Consider the following 22186-nt stretch of genomic DNA (forward strand, 5'->3'; position numbering starts at 1 on the left):
TCAATTACATCTCTATTCAGGTTGACATTGGAGAGGCGGTGCAGACTGAAGACATAGCCATCCGTCCGATCATGGTTGATCTTGCTTAGGGCCAAATGAGCAGCGGCCACAGTGTAATGTGGAATATTCGCTACCTTTAGCTCCGCAGTTAGCCGCCTTATCTGACTGTGCGAGAGGCAAGTGCGTCGTCACCACCGGCAAAAGGTCAAAGGTAACAATGTGACCGGAGGGCTTATTGTATTGTTTTTCTTGCAGAAAAAAAAAGATAATAATAATAATTTCAGTACATGTGTCAAATAAAAAAAAAAAAAAAAAAAAAAAGGGACCAAAAGGGCACATTGGGATCATGGAGCAAAAGGGGCAGGTGCTCAAGCCCCCTTAGCCCCCCCCTCTGCACGTGCCTGTATATATATGTATAAAAATCTAATTGTCAATTATGAGTTGAGACGCAGTTACAGACTGTGGCCACCAAGTGTCGCTGTTTCTCTGGTTGCGTTAAAGCAGCTCCCAGTTAAATGAGTGAACTGAGCGCTTCATTTCTTCATTTGAGCGCTGAACGCGGAGCGGAGAGCATCAGGGAGATACCGTTTGCTTTAAAGGAGAACTATATCTGCTTTTACAAGGTGAGTTTAATGATTTCAACTTTTAAAACCAAAGTTTAAAGTTTAATGCCCGTTACAACTAGTTTAAAGTGAAACTACATAGTTTAGCGACTTCAAAAGTTTCAACTAATTAAACGCACCTGCTTAGGTGATGGTCAGCGGAACACCGTTGACGTATAAAGGGCTGGGGAAATATTACCGTTTTTCTCTATAGTTATACTTTATTCACTTAAATTGTTGTTTTATTTTTAAAAGAGTGGGGAAAAAACTATCGCTCGCCAATAATGTTCATGTTATTAGTACCTTTTTATTTAAGCTTTACAAATTTTTGTTTGTTTGTTTTGAAAATAGGTTTTGGGAACAAAAAATGTTGAATTGTGGTGTAAATATAAGGTTAAAATTGTTTTTTTTTTTTTTTTTTTTTTTTTTTAAACGAATATTCTTGTAAATACGTCAAAAAAATCATTTTGAAACACCTGAAACCATCTGGAAAAACATATGGATAATAAGTTGACTACCATTACATTAAATTTAAAAAAACGTTTGTTTTTTTTTTGTCTACTTTTGCCCCCAATAGGCCTCAAAACGCTAAAAAAAAATCCCTTAAAAGTCATCATCTATAATCATTTCAAATAATTCTACAATGATTCTCATTGGGCCCCTGACAGCCAGGCGCGCTGGAAGCTGTTTCAAGCGAGGGGGGCTGATGGCTGGGTTTGAAAACACGTGACGTAATTATGTTGAGGGCTGTGGCTGACGTTTTTAACATAATATTGTAGGCCTACATTTGTCGCCAAAAACTGCCATTTAAAATGCATCGGAACAAAGCATGAACATTTTAAACTTTATTTCTTCTCTTTTAATCATTCAAAACAAACAACAGCTCCCAATCAACAGGATCAGGAATACTTGAATGAAACATGGCCTAAATATCGCCTAAACTGAGCATTGAACGTCTTGAAAGTCCATTCGACTATGGATATGGGGAATGATTTCATATCTGAAACAAAAAACACACAAAAAAAAAAAACTAATTTCATATTTTATCACTTAATAGCTTAATACAGACATAATATTTAGTGATATGCAGCCTTATTTCAGCGTATAGGGGAATTAAAACCATTTCTCACCTCGAAATAGTCAGAAATACGTTTCTGCTGCCTTTTGCTAGCAATGCCTAAACGAATGTGAGGTGGCGGAAGCACTTCCGGGGGAGTAGCCTAGTTTTTTATGAAATATTAAAATAATGAATCATTAGTTTATATCTTATCATTTTAATCCCATATCAAACACAGTCTTTTAAAAATAAATACATAAATAATTTCATGTTTTTAAGTACAATATTATGTTACTCCACAGCCCCCCACCATGGGGGGCTGATGCTATGACGAGGGAGGCTGCAGCCCCCGCAGCACCCCCCTTCCCGTGCCACTGCTGACAGCTGATTGAAAGGGTCATATTGGTCCCTTTGAAGCTGTGAACAGGAGAGGTTTTGTAGCACTAATGCTTCCCAGCAGGGAGCAGGATCCTTGTTTGAAGCCATTAAAAACTCCTATTAAGCTGTGACTCTGGACCTGGTCTGGCTACATCCTTCAGGTTTTTACTGGCAGCTTACTGGGCTTACAAACACACCCTCCATCAAGCTGTGATTAATGTCTCACCACCCTGTATTTCCTCATCTCAGCCTCTGTAATTTCTTCTATGCATCGATTTTGAAATCCCAGCCTTTGATGCTGTCTAGACTGTTGAGGTGGCTGCTTGTTTTGAGCTTTTGGGTAATTATGGGTTAACCAAACCCGGGCGCCTGCTGAGGATTCACATGTTAAACCTCCATTAGACCCCAGGTGATGATCCTCATCGCCATGGTAACGTGGAAGCATCCCTAACAACAACTAAAGTGAAAGAGTAACGAAGAAGCTGTTGCCTTTTATTATACAGAAGGTGGATGTTTTATTAGAGGCAGCTGAAAATATTCTGCTTAAAGTGACGAAACTGGACCTCTGCTCCACAGTGTGTTTCATGTGATCCGTTAGTTTTTTGTTGATGGTCACAGCTGACAGAGTCGAGGTCTACCACAGAGTTAGACTGTGGTTGTGGCTCACTGACTGTTTGTGTATTGCAGCTGCAGAATAGATGTGAAACTGACTGGGTCAGGCGTGTGAACTGGTGAGATGTGTGGACCGGGCCTCCCGCTGTGTCTGCTGTGGATCATAGGAGCAACCACACAAGGTATGCTTCATTTATAAGGACTGCCGCTGCTTTAATTGGACATTTTCACCAACAGTGCTGCTCTCTGCTGATGTGGGATAAGGTCTATATCTTTGTGCAAGTGTTTTAAACCCCTTCTGTGTTTTTCTTTCTTTCATTTAAATCCTTTGAAGTGCTTTTGATGGATCACAGAGCAGCGGATGGTATAATATATAACTGCTAGTTGAACATTAGGAGTTTCATCATGTAGGACTTTTCCACATGTTTAGCCCATTATAGAGCAATTATAGCATAATTTAAATAGAAATTTTTGAACAAAAACTTGCAGAAAGAAACTTTTTTTTTTTTTGCTGCAACATAACCCTCAGAATATTCTTTTTAAACTTCCAGTAGCTAACATATCACATGCAGTAGGGCACATTAGATTACTGGCGGTTTTCTATGAAGCTGCTATAAGACAGGTTGACCTTGCAGACCACGTTTAATCTCTGTTTTGACTCGCTGGCTGCAGGGTGGCGTTTATTTCCTCGTTATCTTAAATAATAACTCAGACAATAAAGGGTTAACAGGAACTTCAAAGTAAACATTTGGGAATGAAATTATCATCACATCTCTGCAGCACTTTTATATATGTCAGAGATTTCCTTAATTTGACTTTTTGGATTGTTTAAACTAATGGATCTGATGCAGATGAGCAGTTTAAGGAGCCTTTTCACAGAGAAATTAATATTTTTGCTAATAGAAAGCTTCATATTTCCAGTTGAACATGGTAGTAACCAGACCTCAAACTCTGTGCCTTTCACCTTGCTCTGTCTGTAATCTTGTAAAGGATCTACTGATTGGATATTCAGCCAATAAAATATCAGAATATATCGATCTGCCCCTAAACTCTCTGATATAGGAGAACTCATAGCAACACTTTACTTCTATCTGCTTTGTTTAAAGTTTATGTAATTCTTAGGTGAACAACAAAGCGGTCAGGTTTTCTCATAGCTCATAAGTTTGCTTTTTGAATCATATCACTTGATCAGACCTGTCATTCTATGCATTAAAATAAGTAATAGAAGGATGTATGATTCATGCTGACATGGTGGATAAGCATCTGTATCAGTCAACACTCAAAGTTGCATCATCGATATTCTATCACAAATGAAATAAATAGCATCAGCACGTCCCTCATTCTTATGGGGTTTTTTGCTGGAAAAGAAGACCTAAAAATATTTTCTAAAAAGGGAGGAAACTGTAAATCCTAATGAGGCCCAAATCCGAAAACCTTTTTGTTCAACCTGCAACTTACTGTTTTTAACTTTTGTTCTTTGATGATGTTGAAGTTTTATTTTAGGTATAAATGATGTATCGCCATCTATGTGGAAATCTATGTGGGCCAATTTGGGGATTTTTTTAAGTATATCTAAATAAGTAAAACCAGGTAGATATTAACAACCAGTGTTTATTTCCATAAACTTGCTGTTTTGAGTTCAGAAGGGGGAAGAAATGAGCGCTGTGTTGTCTGTTTAGTTGGTCTTTCATGATGTCCAAACTGTAGGGAGGTGTATCAACTATGTTAAACCTGGATATTAACATCGGCCCATATTTTCATATCGGTGCATCACTAGGTTATTTCATAATGAGCGACATAGGTCTTCAATTGTTCTTGGATAGAAAAAAAGAAAATTTTTTATTTAAAATCAGCTTTACTCTCAAGACAAAAGTTGATGATTCCTCTTTGAAGCAAATTTCTTTTTGCTGTTAGTTTTAGGAAAATTGCTGAGGAAGAAAAAGGAAATTTTTTCAAGCCTATATGTTTACATGGAAACCAAATTGGGACCTTTACTCAAAGTTTGCTAATCCAAGCATTCAGATCTAGGTTATACGGAAAATAGCTTATTTTCTGATGTTTATGAGCAGCAGGGGATTAATTTTACAATTTGTACCGAGGCTGGTTTAAAGGGAAGTCTGATGTTCTCCCAGCTCTTGCATGGGTTCTCTCAGGGCACCGCAGCTTCCTCCAACGGAAGTATTATTTAAGGGGCAACCACTGCAATTCATAGGGCTGAAACAGTCGGATTAATTGTGATTAATCAATTATTGAAATAGTCGTCTCATATAATTATTGATTAATTGTTAATTGGTGTATAGAAACACTAAAACATGCATTTAGCTGACACAGAATCCAACTTGGAGCAGTGATTAAACCAAAATTGTAAGTAAAATATATAATTTCGAATTTTTTTGTGTGGAAATGAAAGAAGAATGAGAATTCTGTGTCTTTTACTAACCAATTTAACTAACCTATTTACTGAAATAAATCAGTTTTTCATCAGTTAAATCAGAAACATCCTTATGGTTTGCTGATATCAAGACATTTCTTCAGACGAGTCGCCTTTCTCTATGTCCAGTATCGGCTAAGGTTGCAGCTCCGGCTAGCCTGACGGCAGAGGCGGGACGTCCTGTCCTCCTCTACTGCAACATCACCACACGACAGGGGGAAAGCGTCCGCCAGGTGCGTTGGCTCAACAATCAATCCGCTCTGCTCCTGGCGTATTCGCTGTCTCCGTCGTTGCGCGTCAGCCACCGAGGAGCAAACGTGGAGCTGGCGGCGGCCGACCACGGCTCCAGCAGCATCAGCATCAAGAAGGTGGGGTCTGATGACGGCGGCTGCTACCGCTGCATCTTTGACGTCTTCCCCACCGGGATGCAGGAAAGCTCCACATGTGTCAACATCACTGGTGAGTGAACAGATGGCTTCTTATCTCTTCTTTAACTGTTATTTCAGAAGAAAATATTGCAGTTCAACCCAAGATTTCAACTTTTGTCCTTTTTTTTTTATTCATCCATTGAAGCCACTCTGCTTTTTACCCCATTAGAGTCACTGGGTTTGTTTTTCTGAGCTGTGGGAGCTGGAGGATAAAGTTTAAACTCCCAAATCAGCAGAAGACAGAGCCCACCCGCCAAGCTAAACTTCCTGTTATTAAGCATGGAGGCTTTTAATCACATCCAGGCTCCTTAATGTTGCCCCTAAAGCTGCTGTGAAGAAAATGAGATAAAAACACAGTAAGATAAGTTCTGTTCTTTGCCACATCAGCTAAAGTCCACCTGGAGGGGAACAAGACAGCCGTCAGTGGGAAGCCTGTCAGCCTGTCCTGCTCCTACAGCCTCAGCGACCGGGTTCATCAGGTGATGTGGAAGAAGACCCCCGAGCAGGGCGACACCACCATGGTGGCCTGGAACACCAAGGCCAACCAAGGCATACGGGAAGAGTTCAAAGGTCGGGTCAGGCTGACCCGCACGCTGGGAGAAAGCACACTGACCTTGGCAAAGGTGCGAACAGAAGATGAGGCGTGCTACAGCTGTGAGTTCCACACCTTCCCTGATGGCACCAGGAAGGCCACCACCTGCCTCTCCGTCTACGGTGAGAATTTTTCCAGCTTCAACATTTGATTTTTAGGGTTTTCTTCTGAAAGTTGCCTTAAAGTTTACATTTCTAAGGGTATCATCTAGTTAAAATCTAGGGTGGGTAATGGATTTTGGATCAAATAACTCTTTAGAGCAGGGATCGGTAACCCAAACTTTTTAAAGAGCCATGTTGGACAAAAAAACGAATATATAAGCCTTGTGTGGCAAAATAGGCTCCAAGTATATTAGCCCACTATTAAAAAAAAAAAAAAAAAAGGGACAATGTGGGCTTAAATATACAATTAGCATTCCTGATTAAATGTTTATCCTGGAGCAAATGTCACATCATGTGACTACTCTATTCTATAATATTCATTTAAATTCCATTACAATATTAATATATATGGTGGCATTGATGGAATTATAGAAACACAATAAAGAGAGATCAGATTTTTTTGGTGTTTTTTATTTTGAGGATTTAGGTGAAAAAATGGAACAAAGTTCACATACCTGCATAAGAAGCTACCTGTTTGATGTGTGTAGTGGAGTTTGGAGATGCAATCCACAAATCTATCTTTGCTCCTCTAATTTATCCAGAAATTCTGCAATCGCACTTTTTCTCTTATTCCCAAATTGGTGGTCGGCTGCATATTTAGCATGCTTTCCCTAAAAAAGCATTTCGGTATTACTATTTATTAATTCACAACTTCTCATTACAAACCAAACATGCAGCCAATCCTTCCAATTGATAATGAAAGAAAATTATTCTGTTCATTCTAATTTGAAACCTCTGTTCTCATCATCTTCCTTTGTTTTCCTCTTTGGAATCCATGACCCTAAACACACCCAGAGCTTTGTTTACATGAGCCACCTGCCTTGCACCACGCCGCACTGATACGAATGTTGCAGGCTACTATGCAAATCTTCCTTTGTTTGAATTTCTGCACACCATATAAAAAAAAAAAAGAAAAAAAAAAAAAGAAATCCATCTTTTTCCATTTTCATGAAATTTGTAAAAGGGGGGGCATCAAAGAGCCACATGTGGCTCTGGAGCCATGGGTTGCTGACCCCTGCTTTAGAGGGATGCTGGAGATGCGCTGGATTAAAAGTTATGACATTTTGGTTGCAATGAAAGTTAGTCTTCAGAATCTATAGAGAATTATTAGAAAATTTTGTTTTACAGCAGATCTAAGGTCATAATTGGTTTTAATTGAGGAAAAAAAGGAAAATAGTTTATATTTGTAATTAACCCTGTTTACTTTAGTACCTCCGAGTTAGATATTGATACAAATCCGTATTGAGTAAAAGGTCTTATCAGAATTGACTTCTAAAAAAATATTAAAGCTTTAAACATCTTAGATTTATTGTGTCCATCATCTGAGCAGGAGAGCTTTAATTGGAGGAGACAATAAAGGAGGAAGTCTCTGGATGAGCCATGAAGGGGAACCCAAACCTAAAAAAGCAGGCGCCTGCTAACATGAGGCAGATGGACGTTGATTTGAATGTCAAATGCTATTTTATTGCAACAGAGAGACTTTGAACCAGCACCATCCTGTTGTCCCTAAGCTGTGACAGGAAGTTAGTGGGGAGGTTAATGGGAAGATGGGTGGAGCTAAAAGCAGAAAAGCTGTCTGAGCTACAACTGAGTGATTTGGACTGAATCTGCTTTTAAATCTCTGTTCCTTTTTAGCCTGACTGAGCTTAGCTGTAAACCCAGTGGAAAATTGCCCTGTTAAGCATGAATTCATGTTGCATGCCACACTTTTCAGATTTTTCTTTGTAAAACATTAGAAACCATCTAGTAACTTTGGCTTCACTCACAATTATATTCTCTCTGATGATGCGTCTTTGGATGTAGTTTAAAAAATGCTGCTTATAGCTGTCTGAACAGTTTTAACAGTTGCTCTCTCTAAGGTTGAGTTAGATCTCTATAAATCTTCCAGCGTTTTTGCTGTAATCTGCAGAGCTGGCATCTTCTAAATGAGAACTTCTAAACACAATCAGAGCAGAACCTCCAGGTGGTCTGGAAGAAGGAAGGATTTGTGGTCAGAGTTTTCCAAACTTCCTTCTTAGACCCTGAACTTAAACCCAGTTCTTCTCCTCTGCAACTAAGAAAAGAATATAGATTGGAAAAATTTCAAAAGTTATTTTCTTTAAATAACTTAAAACTTAGCAGCTTCCTATTATATTTAAACATATTGAGTAGAATAGATCCAAGGTCTATGGGGTGGAATCCAGGTGCAGAGTTACAAGGAAACTGCAGGATTTAAAAACACAAAGAACCTAATAAAATATGAAATTCGGATCCAGCTAAAAATTATTTAGCTCCTCCCTTTACAGTCCTGTTTATTATCTATTGTTTAAATCTATAAAATCGAGGCCCATTTTCTTACTACTGAGATTTTTTCTCCAAACACATACAGTAAAGTGCTCTCAGAGGAAATCTGAGATAATAAGTCAGGAAAAGGAAGCTCTAAGCATAAACAGAAGGCCTGAGGTAACTGCTGCTGTAGGCGGTCATTAAACTACCGTTCTGAACTGCTGTAAAGATGGAGTTCACTTTCCTCCCGCTGAGCGCCGCCTACTTCTCCTCACTGTCCTTTGTTTTCTTTACTCTGATAATGAAGGAGGGGGTAGAATGTGTCACAGAGGGGAGAAAGTTGTGATTTAATTTGGAAACCAGCCCAGAGGATGAGTGGCTCACTGTTTTCCTTGCCATAAAAGCCTCTGTGTTGGTGTTTGTTTTTCCTGCTTTGCTCCAGACGAACAAACAGGGACTGAAGGCTGCTCTGCCAACTTTTCTGTCTGGGTTTTGTTTCCAGGGTTGCTTGTCGGAGCGCAAGCTTCCTCTGTTTGCAGGGATGGATGCTGGAGCTATAAAGTTTATCAACTAGCTGATGTGATCTCTGGTCTTTATCCCCAGTTTTACCCAAACCAGAGGTGACCCATGTGACCACATCCTCAGGAATAACAGAGGCTAACTGCACGGCCCAGTCCAGGCCTCCAGCAAACATAGTGTGGGACGCCGGCAGTGATAACAGAACTCTGGGTCCACCCATCATATCCTCTTATGAGCAGGGCGATGGCACCACCATAGTGACCAGCACGCTGCTCTTCCAGTCTGCGGTAACCAGTGGGCGGTCGGTCAGATGCATCGTGCAGCACCAGGGTTTGGACAAAGCCCTCACACTGTCCCTCCAAACAGACGGTGAGCAGTTTATGGAAACGATGCAGACATGACTGTTGATGCAGGCAATTCTCACACTGCATGACTTTCAACATGTTTAATCCAGGTGTTATGGAGCAACTTGGAAAATATTTTATTCTTATTTTCTCACATGAGAATAAAAATTAATTTGTTTCATTTGGATTGTCTGTGATAAACACAAAGTAGTGTATAACTGTATTTAAAAAATCCCCAAATTTAAAGATGCATATCTTAAAAAGGGAGGTGTAGATGACCCTTCACCCCCAGAGTCACTTTATAGATCCAAAATTTGGATTTAGAAGCAAGACTTTGCTTTTTATATATATATATATATATATATATATATATATATATATATATATATATATATATATATATATATATATATATATATATATATATATATATATATATATATATATATATATATATATATATATTTTTTTTTTTTTTTTAAGTTTTCCGCTTTACACCTATAATGAATCCTTCTTTAAGGCTGTTTTGTATTTAAATTGGGCCTGTCCAAAGCCGTCCCCGTGGACCGCTGTCCTGCAGGCTTTAGAGGTTTCCCTGCTTCAGCACAGCTGGTTTCCAGGGATGGTTGATTAACCAGCTTTTACTGAACTGCAATCATCAGCATGAGCTGTGCTGAAGTGGAAAAAAACTTCTAAAGCCCTCAGAATAGTGACTTTTAAGGGCTGGCCTGATTTAGATCCATCTGTCCTCTAATGAACTATTTTCTGCAGCCCACAGTATGATGCTGCCACCATGATTCACTACTGGAACATTTGTTCAGAATGAGAAACAAATTTTTACCTTATTTTCTGTTAAACAGTTAAACAAACAGATTAAATTTTGGTCTCATTTGACCAAAAAAGAATCTTCTAAGACTTTGTTCACACTGCAGCCTGAAGGGACCAACATTTGAATTATTAGTTTATTGCCCATATGCTACCTGTATCTGATCTTTTCATGACACTCTGAACAACACGGATCCAATTTTACTTAGGCCACTTGGATATTTAGGAACATTAAATAGAATTGAGCTTAAGGAAAACATTTTCTTCAAGTTTCAGATTTTAATTAGTCCAAAACTTAAAAAAAAAAAAAAAAAAAAAAAAAAAAAAAAAAAACAGTATTTTTAGAGAAAGTATTTTCTTTTTTATTTATTTTTTTGCAGCAATGAATCCAACCACCATTATCCTGATCTCGGTGTGTGGTGTGGCAGCTGTTCTCCTCCTGTGTCTGTGTGTGTGTCTCTGCAAGTGCTTCATCTGTACCGACGGTAAGTCTGGGATCCGTTTCACCTCCTTTGCTCCCGTCAACACCTCACAGAGCCTTCAATTGTGCCAGCAGGACTGGTGAAGCTCATTTCCCAGAAATCACACCTTGGCTTGGAAATACCTCTCACCTTAATGTAGGTGGAGGGGAATTTTACTCTGATTTAAATTGGTTTCGTTGTTTATGCAGCTGGTAAAAATGAAAACCACTGACGTGGAGTGTTTCCTTTATAGTTCAGTAGAAAACTACTATGTTTATAACAGACCAAAAAATATTCACACTTTTTTTTTTTTGGCCACAAGTATTTCTTCTATGTGGCCGTCGGTCATGAGGAGGAAACGCTCAGCAGATATGCAGAGCTTTGTCTCTCTTGTGGCCTGTTCTAGGGGCCAAGTTTTGAGTGGCTGTCAGTGTGTGAGTGTGATGTAGCGGTCCTGTTTCTGCTGGTTACATAAACAGAAAACAGTCTGGTGTTTTATGGGCCGCAGTGCCACAAGCCAAGGATCATAGCAGCTCAGCCAGGGTTCTACTCAGACCCTTTTTTATCTTTTGTTTTAGTTTAATGATTAATAGTAAATCCTTTCACTCCAGTGAGGTTGGCTCTAGTTTTATAGCAGGTAACATCAGTTTCCTACATTTCCTCTAAACTTTGCTGCTTCCATCAACTCTTGCTCGTTATCTGCTGATGGGAACAATACCACGACGCCTGGGTTCAAAGGCAGCCGGGAGGAGTGTGGAAAAGGAAAATGGAAATATTTGGATTTCCAGCAAAAGTTTTCCATCCCCTTATCAAGCTGGGCCCTTTCAGATTATTTAACTTTCTCAGTTTCTGTGACACAACGCCTTCCCTTCATTCTTTCCTAATGTGTTATTATGAAGTCCCTCCTTTCTTTTTTTTCATCCTATTTTCCTTCCTTTAATTATTTTGTCCCTATTTTTTTCCTCCCTTTCTGTCCAGCCTTCTCTCCTTTTTCTTTCCGTCCTTCTCTCCTTTCCTTCCTTCCCTCCTTTCCTTCCTTGTCACTCCTTATTCTTAGACTTGGACAACTTTATAATAGTTTTGTATACGCAGAGTGTATAAATTGATAGTGAATGAGCAGTAGGAATTAGCTGTAGGCCTCCATTCCTAACACATATTCTTTTCTCCTTCCTTGCATGCTACCTACCTCCCTACCTTATCACACTGGCACACCTTGTGTCCTCCTTTCCTTCCTTGTGCCCCACCTTATTTTTTCCCACTTTTCTTTATCTGTTCTTCCTTCCTTCAATGTTTCCTTTCTGTTTTATGTCCTACTGTCTTTCTTCCTCCTCCCAAAAAATAATAATGTGCAACATTTTAAATTTAGAATTGGTAATTTATAGATTCAATTCAGTTTATTTATATAGTGCCAATTCACAACACGTCATCTCAAGGCTTTTCACTTTTTACCAGATCATACAATCAAATTGATTCAAAGTTCGACGTCGGAGTACACAGAGTGAAGCGAAAAGACTACAACTGTGTAAACAGGCCCCATTTCCGTTTCCGGTGGCAGGGGAATATTGACTATTCCAACAGAACTCAATGGGATTTACAAAATGCTGAATAAAACACTACAGGAACGTTTTTTCTTCACGAAACTTTTTTTGGAACGTCATTGAACAGCGCTGACGACCCAGTGAGTAGCATATTTTAAAAAAAAGAACGTTTAAGGTTGTTTTAAGGACATTATCGGACATGCTCTATGGAAGCCATTCTGAAGCAGCCAGGGGGGGATTCTGCATGAGCCAAAAAGCAGAGACAGGACCAATTGTCAAAATTTTGGTGTCGATCATTCGATTTCATCCTGGACACTACAGAAAATGGGCTAAAAGTGTTAAAAACCGAACTTCTCCTTTAACACGCATATCCACATGGGGGCAAATCAACTTTTTTTACTTCCACTTGAAAATTTTATATAAGAGGCCATTTTGAATTTAGAAGTTATAAGAAACCTACAAATTTCTACTCCTTCTGACAACATATCAACTATTTTTATTCTGTCTGGTGTTCTTACCTCAGTCTTGGTAAATGCTTATGCATTTTAATTTTATGTTTGTTGTTATTAACAAGACAGTTCAGCTTAATTTTATGCTTAATGACATGTGGCCTAATTTCAGTAGATCATTAGAGAGTAAATGCAAATTAAGTAAAAACATGCATGGATGGAAACCACTTTTGGTATAATGGAGACTGAAACAGGAAGCATCTCCTTATATGAAACATGTAGGTGTGTGACGGTGCTGACAGATAAGATTGCTGGATCCCTCTAACGGGAATCTGTTGAGTCACCAGATATTTCCTTATCACTGATACTGCAGTCATCAACAGGGATTATTTCTCATCTTGCAAACTCTGCATATCAGCAAAAACATTAGATTACCGTAGTTAAATCAACCGGTTCTTCTGATAATCCATTGATGGCTGTATTACTGTCCTTCATTTTGTCCTTATGAGCTGTTTCAAAATGCGATATCTGTCTTGATCAGTTTACTTTTTAAATGTTTTTGTTACAAGCAATCAGTCATTACTGCTATTAATTTCAATAACATTAACTTATGTGCTTTTGAATCTCCAAGAAAGGATGTCAGTTAGTTACATCTTCAAGCTTCTGCACTTCTGACATTTTTTCCTTCTTTTATTTACTAAACTAATTTATAACCACAAACATCTTTGATAATTAATATTTATCTGATCACCTCGTTCTGAATATAAAATTATCCCATTTTTCATTTTTCCTTGTTCTGTCACATGTCAGGATTTCATTCATCAAAAAACATATGAAAAAGAAAAAGTTGTTGTAATATTTATACATACATCCTTTAGGTTTGGCATTTACTGCTTGAGGCAGGGTGGAGAGATAAAATCACATTAGTGTGGGTGTAGGCCATGTCTACCTTTTAGCATCATACCTTTTTTTTTCTCATTTTAGTTTTAATATGCAAGTGGCTATTAAACAAACAAGTATGAGTAGGTGAGTAGCTATGAGACTCTCCTCCCTGTTGATGTTGAATATTTGTTCTTTCTGGCTTATTGATTCATGAATTGTGCCAGTGTTGTGAACGTTACTTAAAAAGTAATTATTTAGTTTCTAGTTACTGTAGTGGGGGAAAGGTATTCAACTATTCACCCTAGTTAAATAAACGGAGGTCGATGGATTTCACTCAGTCTGCATATTTATTCATATCTTTGCAAAGAGAGAACAGTTCATCATACAGTCCTTATGGCACAGCATTCAGCCCTGTTCTGCATGAGCAGCGTTCGTCCCCCCTTACTTACAACAATGGAAAGCAGTCGGAGTCAAAACAAATTACAGACACTTTGGTTAACAGTAACATGTTATGAATAAACCTTGAGATAGAATCTGGATTGTTATGGGAAGAAGCTGTGTCTGGTCTACAAATGCCATCCCGCAGAGAATGTCTGGCCTTCAAGGTGAAATGGACTGAGTGAAAACTTTTATAGTGAGTAAATAGGATAAATTAATTTATAATAGAAGAGAAATCTAAATTTTCCAACAACATTTCCTAGCGTAAAGTAACTGAGTTTTTTAACTCATTTACTGCACAATTAGAGGAATTCGATACTCCTATAAGGATCTGAAATGTGTAATTTCTACAACTTTCCTGTTAGTTGGAGCTTTAAATACATCTGGAAGTTAAGTTATAAATATAAGAATTCAATATTAAATGAATGACACTATTAAATAAAAACATGGTATGTTGATCTGCACCACTTTGGGGTGCGTGTGGAACGACATGTGAGCTGCCGAATAATGATGTAAATGTTGATTTCTTTTTTATATATATAATAAAAGAACATTAGAGCAAATTGGATGTTTTAGAACTTTATATTTTTGCACCTTTTAAATGCCTTAACTGCCTATAAAACGGTTGTTTTTCTGAAAATGTATGACTTTTTAGGCATTTAAAAAGTGAATACAGCATAAATGAAAGCGCAACGTGTGGGCAGCCAGCTCTCAGTGTTCAGATGATATGAAGAGCTTCTTTATATTAGAGCTGCTTCTAACTCATCCATATAGTCTTTGTTTCTGCATACGATGAAGTTGCAGAAACACTTGGCCTTTGACATCAGTGTGGGGTCAGTCTAATGCGGCGTATCTGTCCTAAATCCTTTCATATTTCGAGGTAAAACTGAGACATTGTTATTCCTCTACAGTTAAAGAGGAGTAAAAATAAGCTAAATGGTCTCAAGGTGTTTTTCTATTCAGTAATTTAGCCCCAATCAGCATTGATTTGTTTCCTATCAATTCCAGCTCGGCATCCTCACTGATTTTATCTTCTTTTATAAAACGGGAACTTGATTAACTAATTTAGTTATTCCTGTAAGGTCTCATAGCTTTCTCAGGCATGAGCGATTTTGTTTTGGAAAGGTCTGCTTTACAAAAATGTAAATATTTATCAACCAAAGAAAGACGTCTCTTTGTTTTTCTCCTCAACGCTTTCCACATGAGGTAAAGTTTTCCTCATTTTCCCAACTGAGCCTCGCCTGAGCAGAATAATAAGTGGCCGCGCTGATTGTCTGGAGCTAACGGCCTGAAGAAAAGACCCCCTTTCTTCATCAAATCCCTTATTCTAAAGAAGACGGACTGGAGGGAGCCTGGGTGAGGGACTTGGGACCCGCCTGAAGTTGAAAGAATGCCCAGTCTGATAACAAGGCCTCATCTCAGCTTTGCCGGGACGCAGACACACACCATCTGTATTCCCACTCCTTGCCTTGGATATACTGGGCACACGGTCTGATGCTCTGATGTGAATCAGACTGTTGTTGGTGGGGAAATGACAGCATATCTCAGGAGTGGTTTATAAAGGATTGGTCACATCCTTTATGACTTTATATCACACAACCAGTGAGGGCATGTAAGGATTATTCATAGTTGACTTTTAACACTAAAGGAGCTGGAAAACCTGCTGGAGAAATTTGATTGATCCACAGATGATTTTTCCTTTTATATCAACTTTCCTGGTTTACTATCTCTTTTTTTCATGTAATCTTTATTTCCTTCTTGGTGTCCTCCATGCCTCTCTTGTTTTTGTATAGTTTGAGTTTTAAAAATTATTATTTCTGCATGGAAAATCTGTAAGAACCCATCTTTGGTATGACTGACCTTTTCTCCATCTAGACATGGGGAAGACCACTTCCTGACATTAAAACCAAGCATCAGTTTGGGGAGGAAAGGACATTTATGTCCCTTTGAACATGGCATAGTGTTGGTGCATGAATAGTTCATCTGGATGTTGCAGGTTTACAGAAAACAAGCCATTAAAAAAAAAGACAGAAAAGGTCAAAATGGATCATCAGGCGGCATGTTCAAAACCGATATGAGACAGATTAAAAACAATAAATCCATTCTCACAATGCACTGAAGGCTGAGTTTGAAGAAAGTGCGAATTAGTTGTGATTAATCAGTTGACTTAATCGTTAGAGTAAATGATTCAGAGCAAAAGAACAACTTATTCTGTGAAGAAACCAAGCTGAGACCTAAGAAATGAACATGTATGAACCTTTGGCAGTAAACATACTCTATCGAGAACCCCTGTAGAGGAAGTTTAAGTTTCACCTGCTTCAAATTAGGGGTTAAAAAATGAACTAAACTATAATGGACTGTTTGCTTTCTGATTAATTATTCATAAAAAAATCTATTTAGCAAATGATTTGTTGGTTGCAGCCCTAGATTTTTTTTTTCTCTTGACCCACTCTCAGCCTTTTATAGCACCAACATTCATCCATTCATGCCCACAGTGTGTCCATCTTCTTTTGTTCAGGCAGAATGTCAAAAAGCTCGAATTACATCAAATGTATTTCTTCCACCCAGACATTGCAGTTTGATAAGCTTCCCTTGCCATGTGGACAAATGAGAGAATTGATTCCTAAGAGTTGATAGATCTGCAGTGACAACTTGATTCTCTGTGCTTGTCAACCCAAACCTCTCCGATTTAGTCTCTTGTTTTAGAAGCAATCAGAGTTCCAGCTAGGTGCTGGCAATTTTGCCACAGTTTTTTTACTTATTTTTGATTATTTTTTGTTTTTTATTCTGTATGAATCATTTTGGATTCTTCATTATTAGGGGTGGGTATTGCCAAAGAAGTCACGATTCGATTTGAATCACGATTCACAGGCCACGATGCGATTCTATCAAGATGCATCACGATACTTGAATTATTGTGATGCATTGCAATATTTTCTCCTCCATGTTTTGTTTTTGAATGACTCGGCACAGTATCCCACGGCCGGAAATGCTTGTGACACAAGGCAGCGTGCGTCAACACATTTGCAGCGACATCTACTGGACTGGAAGTTGTATTACACTTGTTTTTGGCTGATGTTCACCAACCATTCATGCAATTTTATTTATTCATTTTTTTAAATTAATAATCGATTCTTGGCATCAAGAATCGATGCATCGTGATTCTAATTTTCGTGATCTACTGCATCGTCATCACGATTATTTTGCACATCCCTATTCATTATAAGAGATTAGTTTAATGTTTTGACAAATGGCTATAATGACCAGAGCTGTGTGGTGGGCTTGGATCCAACCTAATGTCACTCCACTGGTTAAGTTTGCTTTAATGTTCTTGACATGAATACAGAAATCCAAACCTCCTTGTTGTATTTATTGAAAAAAAGATTCAAGTTTTTATATGTAATCTCAAGTTAGAAACTTTGTTGACATGGAGCCTGCGATCTGCAGAGGAAGCCACTGTGGAGCTTTTTATAGATGTGAGGTCGAACCACAACCCGGCCTCTGATTGTGTGCATTATTCAGGCCTTGCTTTGGCTTCAGATCCCAGCTGGGGAGAGCTGCCATGGCCTGAGGTTGTTCCAGTAAAAACCTGCTGGGTCTATTTGTGGCTGCGTTTCCCTGATCCCTGTGGCCCCTGCAGAAAAAAGGAAGCAGGCCTTGACAAGAACAGTTTTCCACTAAAGATCCTTCAGCTGATGGGTTGCTTCTGTTGCAAAGGAGGAAAGGAGGGGTGGCACCACATCCTGCTCAAATCACAAAAACTCCTCTGACCCTGAATCAAAAGACAGTGCTGCAGACCAGTGACACCTGCTGGTCATTTTGATGCACTGAGCAATCTGTTGATTCATTTTCAGAAAGCTCAGTCTTAGAGGTGCGATTGCAACTTTATTGTGACTCATGAATGTATTCATTCTGAAATTATCAGTCATATGCTTTCTTTAGATGCTTGTGGGAGTTTTGAGTAGTATCATTTCTTGTATGTTTGCTTTGCTAAAAGAGCCTAAGACATAAATAAAAATATCTGGAAATGAGACATTTATACCATGAGCTCTTTATCATCAACCCTCTCCTCCTGTTTTTTATGACAAAGGGCTGTAAATTTAAAATTAGGTCAGAAACTCATCTGATGATTTGCTATGATTGATGGCACTGAGTGAACAAAGGAGTTGGACCATGCCCGTTTAAATTGACTCCCCTGCTGCTCTGTAATTATTGCAACACTGCTTTAAAGCTTAAATCCACTAACAACGATTTGCTGTTTATTGCATTGCTCAAACAATGAACAGAAACTGCTGTGGTCGGGATATTTTCCCCAGTTTCTCAATTACTTGAAACCCTTTGGACTTAGTGGTTTGATGCTTGATCAGTCAACAGTGAGGATTTGGACTCTCACACAATATGGAAATCATGTATTTTGAGTTTTCTTCTTAAATATTTCCCTAATTAGACTGTCTGTTTATATATGAAACTGTTAAATATAACATATCTCATAGATTCAAAGTAAGTGCAAATGTGTTGTAAGAGTTCCCTCAACATAAAGTCATAAAGCACTTTTTTTTTTTTTTTTTTTTTTAAGGCAACAGTGAATTCCTTCTCTTTTAACTAAACTAAATTTGTGTGATCATGTACAGTAGAGGAAGTGCTTTAAATCTACATTTAGATGCCTGGTTGAGCCTAAACCACTAATATTTTCTGTGACTCTTCATACGTAAAATGAAGCCAAATGAGTGAAGTACAGTCTGCTGAGTGAATGTTAAAAAATCTTTATTTTGAGGAGTAGCATTATCATTGTAATGTAGCCTGGATTAAGGAAGAAGCTGCGGTTTCCAGCTCGCCTTCATTCTGAATGACCTGATTCAGATTGTTGTAACAGTATAGTCTCATAACATGATGTTGTCTTTAGAGTGTGATTCAAAGTAAACTATTTCGTTTCTGACATTTTAGTCATCATCTCTATAAGGCTGATTTGGGAATGTTAAACGGTGACTGGCTTGTGGATTTCGTTGTTCTAGATGGAGTATGCAGAACTTCTGTCAACCATGTTGCACAACCATAAAAATAAGCAGCTTGTTGAGTTAATCTAAAAAGTATGATATTGGCAAAAATTGTCATATCATACTTGGCAAAGTGACTGAAACAGAAACCTTAACTTTATGCCCTATTTGAGTACAGTGACTTTAAGAATCATGACGGAAAATGGGAAGCTTAATGAGAAGAGCACTGTACCAAAGATATGGCCTTGTGGTGCCCCAGAATTAATGGGGCACCCCTTAAAGAATCTAATATGACTGAGGGCCATATTATCAATGTCAAAACGTTATTCCAGAACTAAAGGATTAAAACAAAGAAGCAAAGTGACCAGTTTAAAGGGATTAAATAATGTAAAACACTTAAAAGTATCTGTTTCTGTGCTGTGGTTTGGCCTAAAATGAAATTTCTTATAAACCTCATGGGTATAAGAAACTAACTACAACTGGTTGGTTACAGTAATTTTTAGTTTAATTCACTCGATGTGTCTTTAAGCTATTGTCATGTATTTAAGAGATTTTTTGACTAAAGTGGATGCAAAACTAATCTAAAACTTCAAATGTTGGTATTGAAATGACTTAAAGCTGCACAATTTATTGCCATCTTAAGTCATAGTTCATTGTCTGAAATAGACTTGGTTTCAGCTGAAATCCACTCTGCCACAAGAATGCAGTGACCACAACAGCTGTAACTGGCTTTTTATCCAGTATTGTTGAAACGTAACTGCTGCACTCCTACAGTAAGCCACAATCTTGTATGCAGTGTCTCTGCATCCAAGTGTTCTTATATAGCTTTTTTTTTTTTTTTTTAGAACTACAAAAAAGGTTTTTGTAATATATTCTAGCCTTGCGTAGTGATGACTGCATACATCAGGCTAATCATGGAGCCTGTATTGTACCTACAGTGATGGATTTTTTTTTTTACTTGAGTTAAAATTATAGAATGGTTTTATTCTAACTAAGCCTTTTAGGGGTATTTGTTACATTTTTTTATGATTCTGCACTGTGGCTTAAGGCAGTTCAGGACACTGAACTAATAATCAAAATAGAAAAAAATGACCTGAAAACACTTTATATGGTTCCAAGTTAGCAATTTAGCCTTGAGAGGGACGTTATGCCAAGAGGTTTTAAATCTCCAGATTAAGGATGCTTAATGGTCTCCTTTTGTTGAACGTGGGACTGTAACTAAAATATAAAGTAAATTTTATATACTTTGTAACATTATCATTTTAAAGGTTTTCAGACTTCTTCTGCTTTGTGCTTTTTAGGATTTTTAACCAAAATCATTGAAAATAGCTAAATTAAAAGTTGTTCAAGATTCTTTGTAGTCTGTTTTAAAAAAAAATCTGTTTTGTGTTTCCATCCAGACTGATTGGACATTCCACATCCCCGCTAGACTAATGATACGGCCGAGTTCTGAGCCTGACCCAGATGCTCGGCGCCGTGCAGAAAAGAAGCTGCTTGTTCTGCTCCTCCGACCTGGAAACATTCTGCTGGAGCAGAAACCTGCTTTCCTACAAAGGAAAAAGACCTGAACCATTATTTAATGCTACAAATGACTCCTGCTAATGAAGAACTGCTGAAAGCTGACATTTTCATAGCCCGCAGAGTTTATATTTGGATTCAGTATATTTAATTCCTCTTTTTTTCATTTTATAAAATCTTCTGTAACTATAAAGATCATTATATTAAACTGACTGCCTTAAATGTGATATTTAGAAATGGTTTACTGCTCTGATATGTTTTATTGAGGCTGTATTTTGTTCAGAGAAATGTGATCATTGCATCCTAAGCTAACGACCCCACTGCCTTCTCTAACGGTTTTTGAATCCTGAGGTATGTGCAACGCACAGGAAATGAGCAGAAATGTCTGAAGGAAAATACTAAGATGACAAAAATATAAATCTCTGCTCTAACTTTAGCTGTGTTTAGTCTCCTGACTGGATAAATACAGCTTAAAGCCACAACTGCTTATTGTCGCTGCTGCCTGGTGGTTTTTGGACACAGACATCCCCACAAAAAGCTCTTCCTTCACCCAGAATGCTTCCATTAGTGGTTGTTGGAGACTCATGCACATTAGAAGAGAACCAGTTTTGACCTTGCAAGTTACGGGAAAGCCAAAAACAGCCAAAACGCCGAGGTGGGATGTGACTGTATGAACCTGAGCTGCATGAGTCATTGTGATGGAGGAGAGAATGGAAGCTGTTGGGTTGAACCCTACATGTGGGCTGGAAATGGGTGGTTAAGCTGTAAGCTTTGTGTTTCTGGGGTTCACACCGCCCCCAATGATTCCTGAGCAGGTGAACCCCGCAGCTGTGAATCACTGTTCATACTGGTGTCAGACAGAAGGCGGATAGGTTTCCACGTGTTCTCATGTTTTTTAAAGGAAGTCTCTTATTTTGCATTTCGGAGTCAGAGAACTGAACTGCATAGGGTGGTAAAGTTTTGATTCTATAAATTAAAGTGTTAACCTTTTGTTAAATACGTATTAAGGAAATGTTTTCTAACTATTTTTATATAGTGATGTTTATAAAATAACATAATTGTGGATTACCTTAACTGTGCTGCTGTCTTATGTGTTTTCAAACAGTATAAATAAATGTATTTTTTTCTCTAGAGAATGTTTCTCTAAACTCAATACAAAACAACACCCACCATCATTCCTCTGCGTATATTCAGCATTTATCTTGATCTACAACACAGCGTAAGCTGTTTAATCTCTCCTTTTATTGATAGAATTTGATCTCACGGTGGAGAAATTTACTCATTACATCGGCTCAGTCAAAAAGAAGAGGGTGCCAAAAGGAGGAAAAGGTGCAACGGATATATACAGAGCGTGTGTGTGTGTGTATATACAGTGTATGTATATATATATATATATATATATATATATATATATATATATATATATATATATATATATATATATAGTTATTGCACTCTGTATTAAATATAAACAGGTTATTGCACAGGGTAGTAAATAATTGCATAGTAGTTATTGCAGTTATAGTGCTGCATTGTAAAGTCTAATGGCAGCAGGTATGAATGACCTGTGGTAACACTCCTTTTTAAAAGCAGGATGTAATAATCTTTCACTAAAGGAGCTGCTCTGCTCTTCTATAGTCTGGTGCATATAGAAGAGTTGTCCATGATGGATGTAAGTTTGGACAGCACCCT

The 22186-nt window shown here is 38.0% G+C and overlaps 1 protein-coding gene across 1 annotated transcript; it reads left to right on the forward strand.

Annotated features, from left to right (window-relative positions):
• Positions 1-510: 510 nt before the first annotated feature.
• Positions 511-21625, forward strand: LOC119776210 (OX-2 membrane glycoprotein-like). The gene is made up of 7 exons (XM_038274498.1): positions 511-623; positions 2725-2831; positions 5210-5539; positions 5896-6222; positions 9130-9414; positions 10595-10699; positions 20377-21625. The coding sequence occupies exons 2-7, from the start codon at positions 2774-2776 to the stop codon at positions 20379-20381; spliced, it is 1110 nt and encodes a 369-aa protein (XP_038130426.1). The 5' UTR covers positions 511-623; positions 2725-2773; the 3' UTR covers positions 20382-21625.
• The last annotated feature ends 561 nt before the right edge of the window (positions 21626-22186 follow it).

Source organism: Cyprinodon tularosa, unplaced genomic scaffold (genome assembly GCF_016077235.1).
Source record: "Cyprinodon tularosa strain WSP-4 unplaced genomic scaffold, ASM1607723v1 ctg919, whole genome shotgun sequence".
NCBI classification, from domain to species: Eukaryota; Metazoa; Chordata; class Actinopteri; order Cyprinodontiformes; family Cyprinodontidae; genus Cyprinodon; species Cyprinodon tularosa.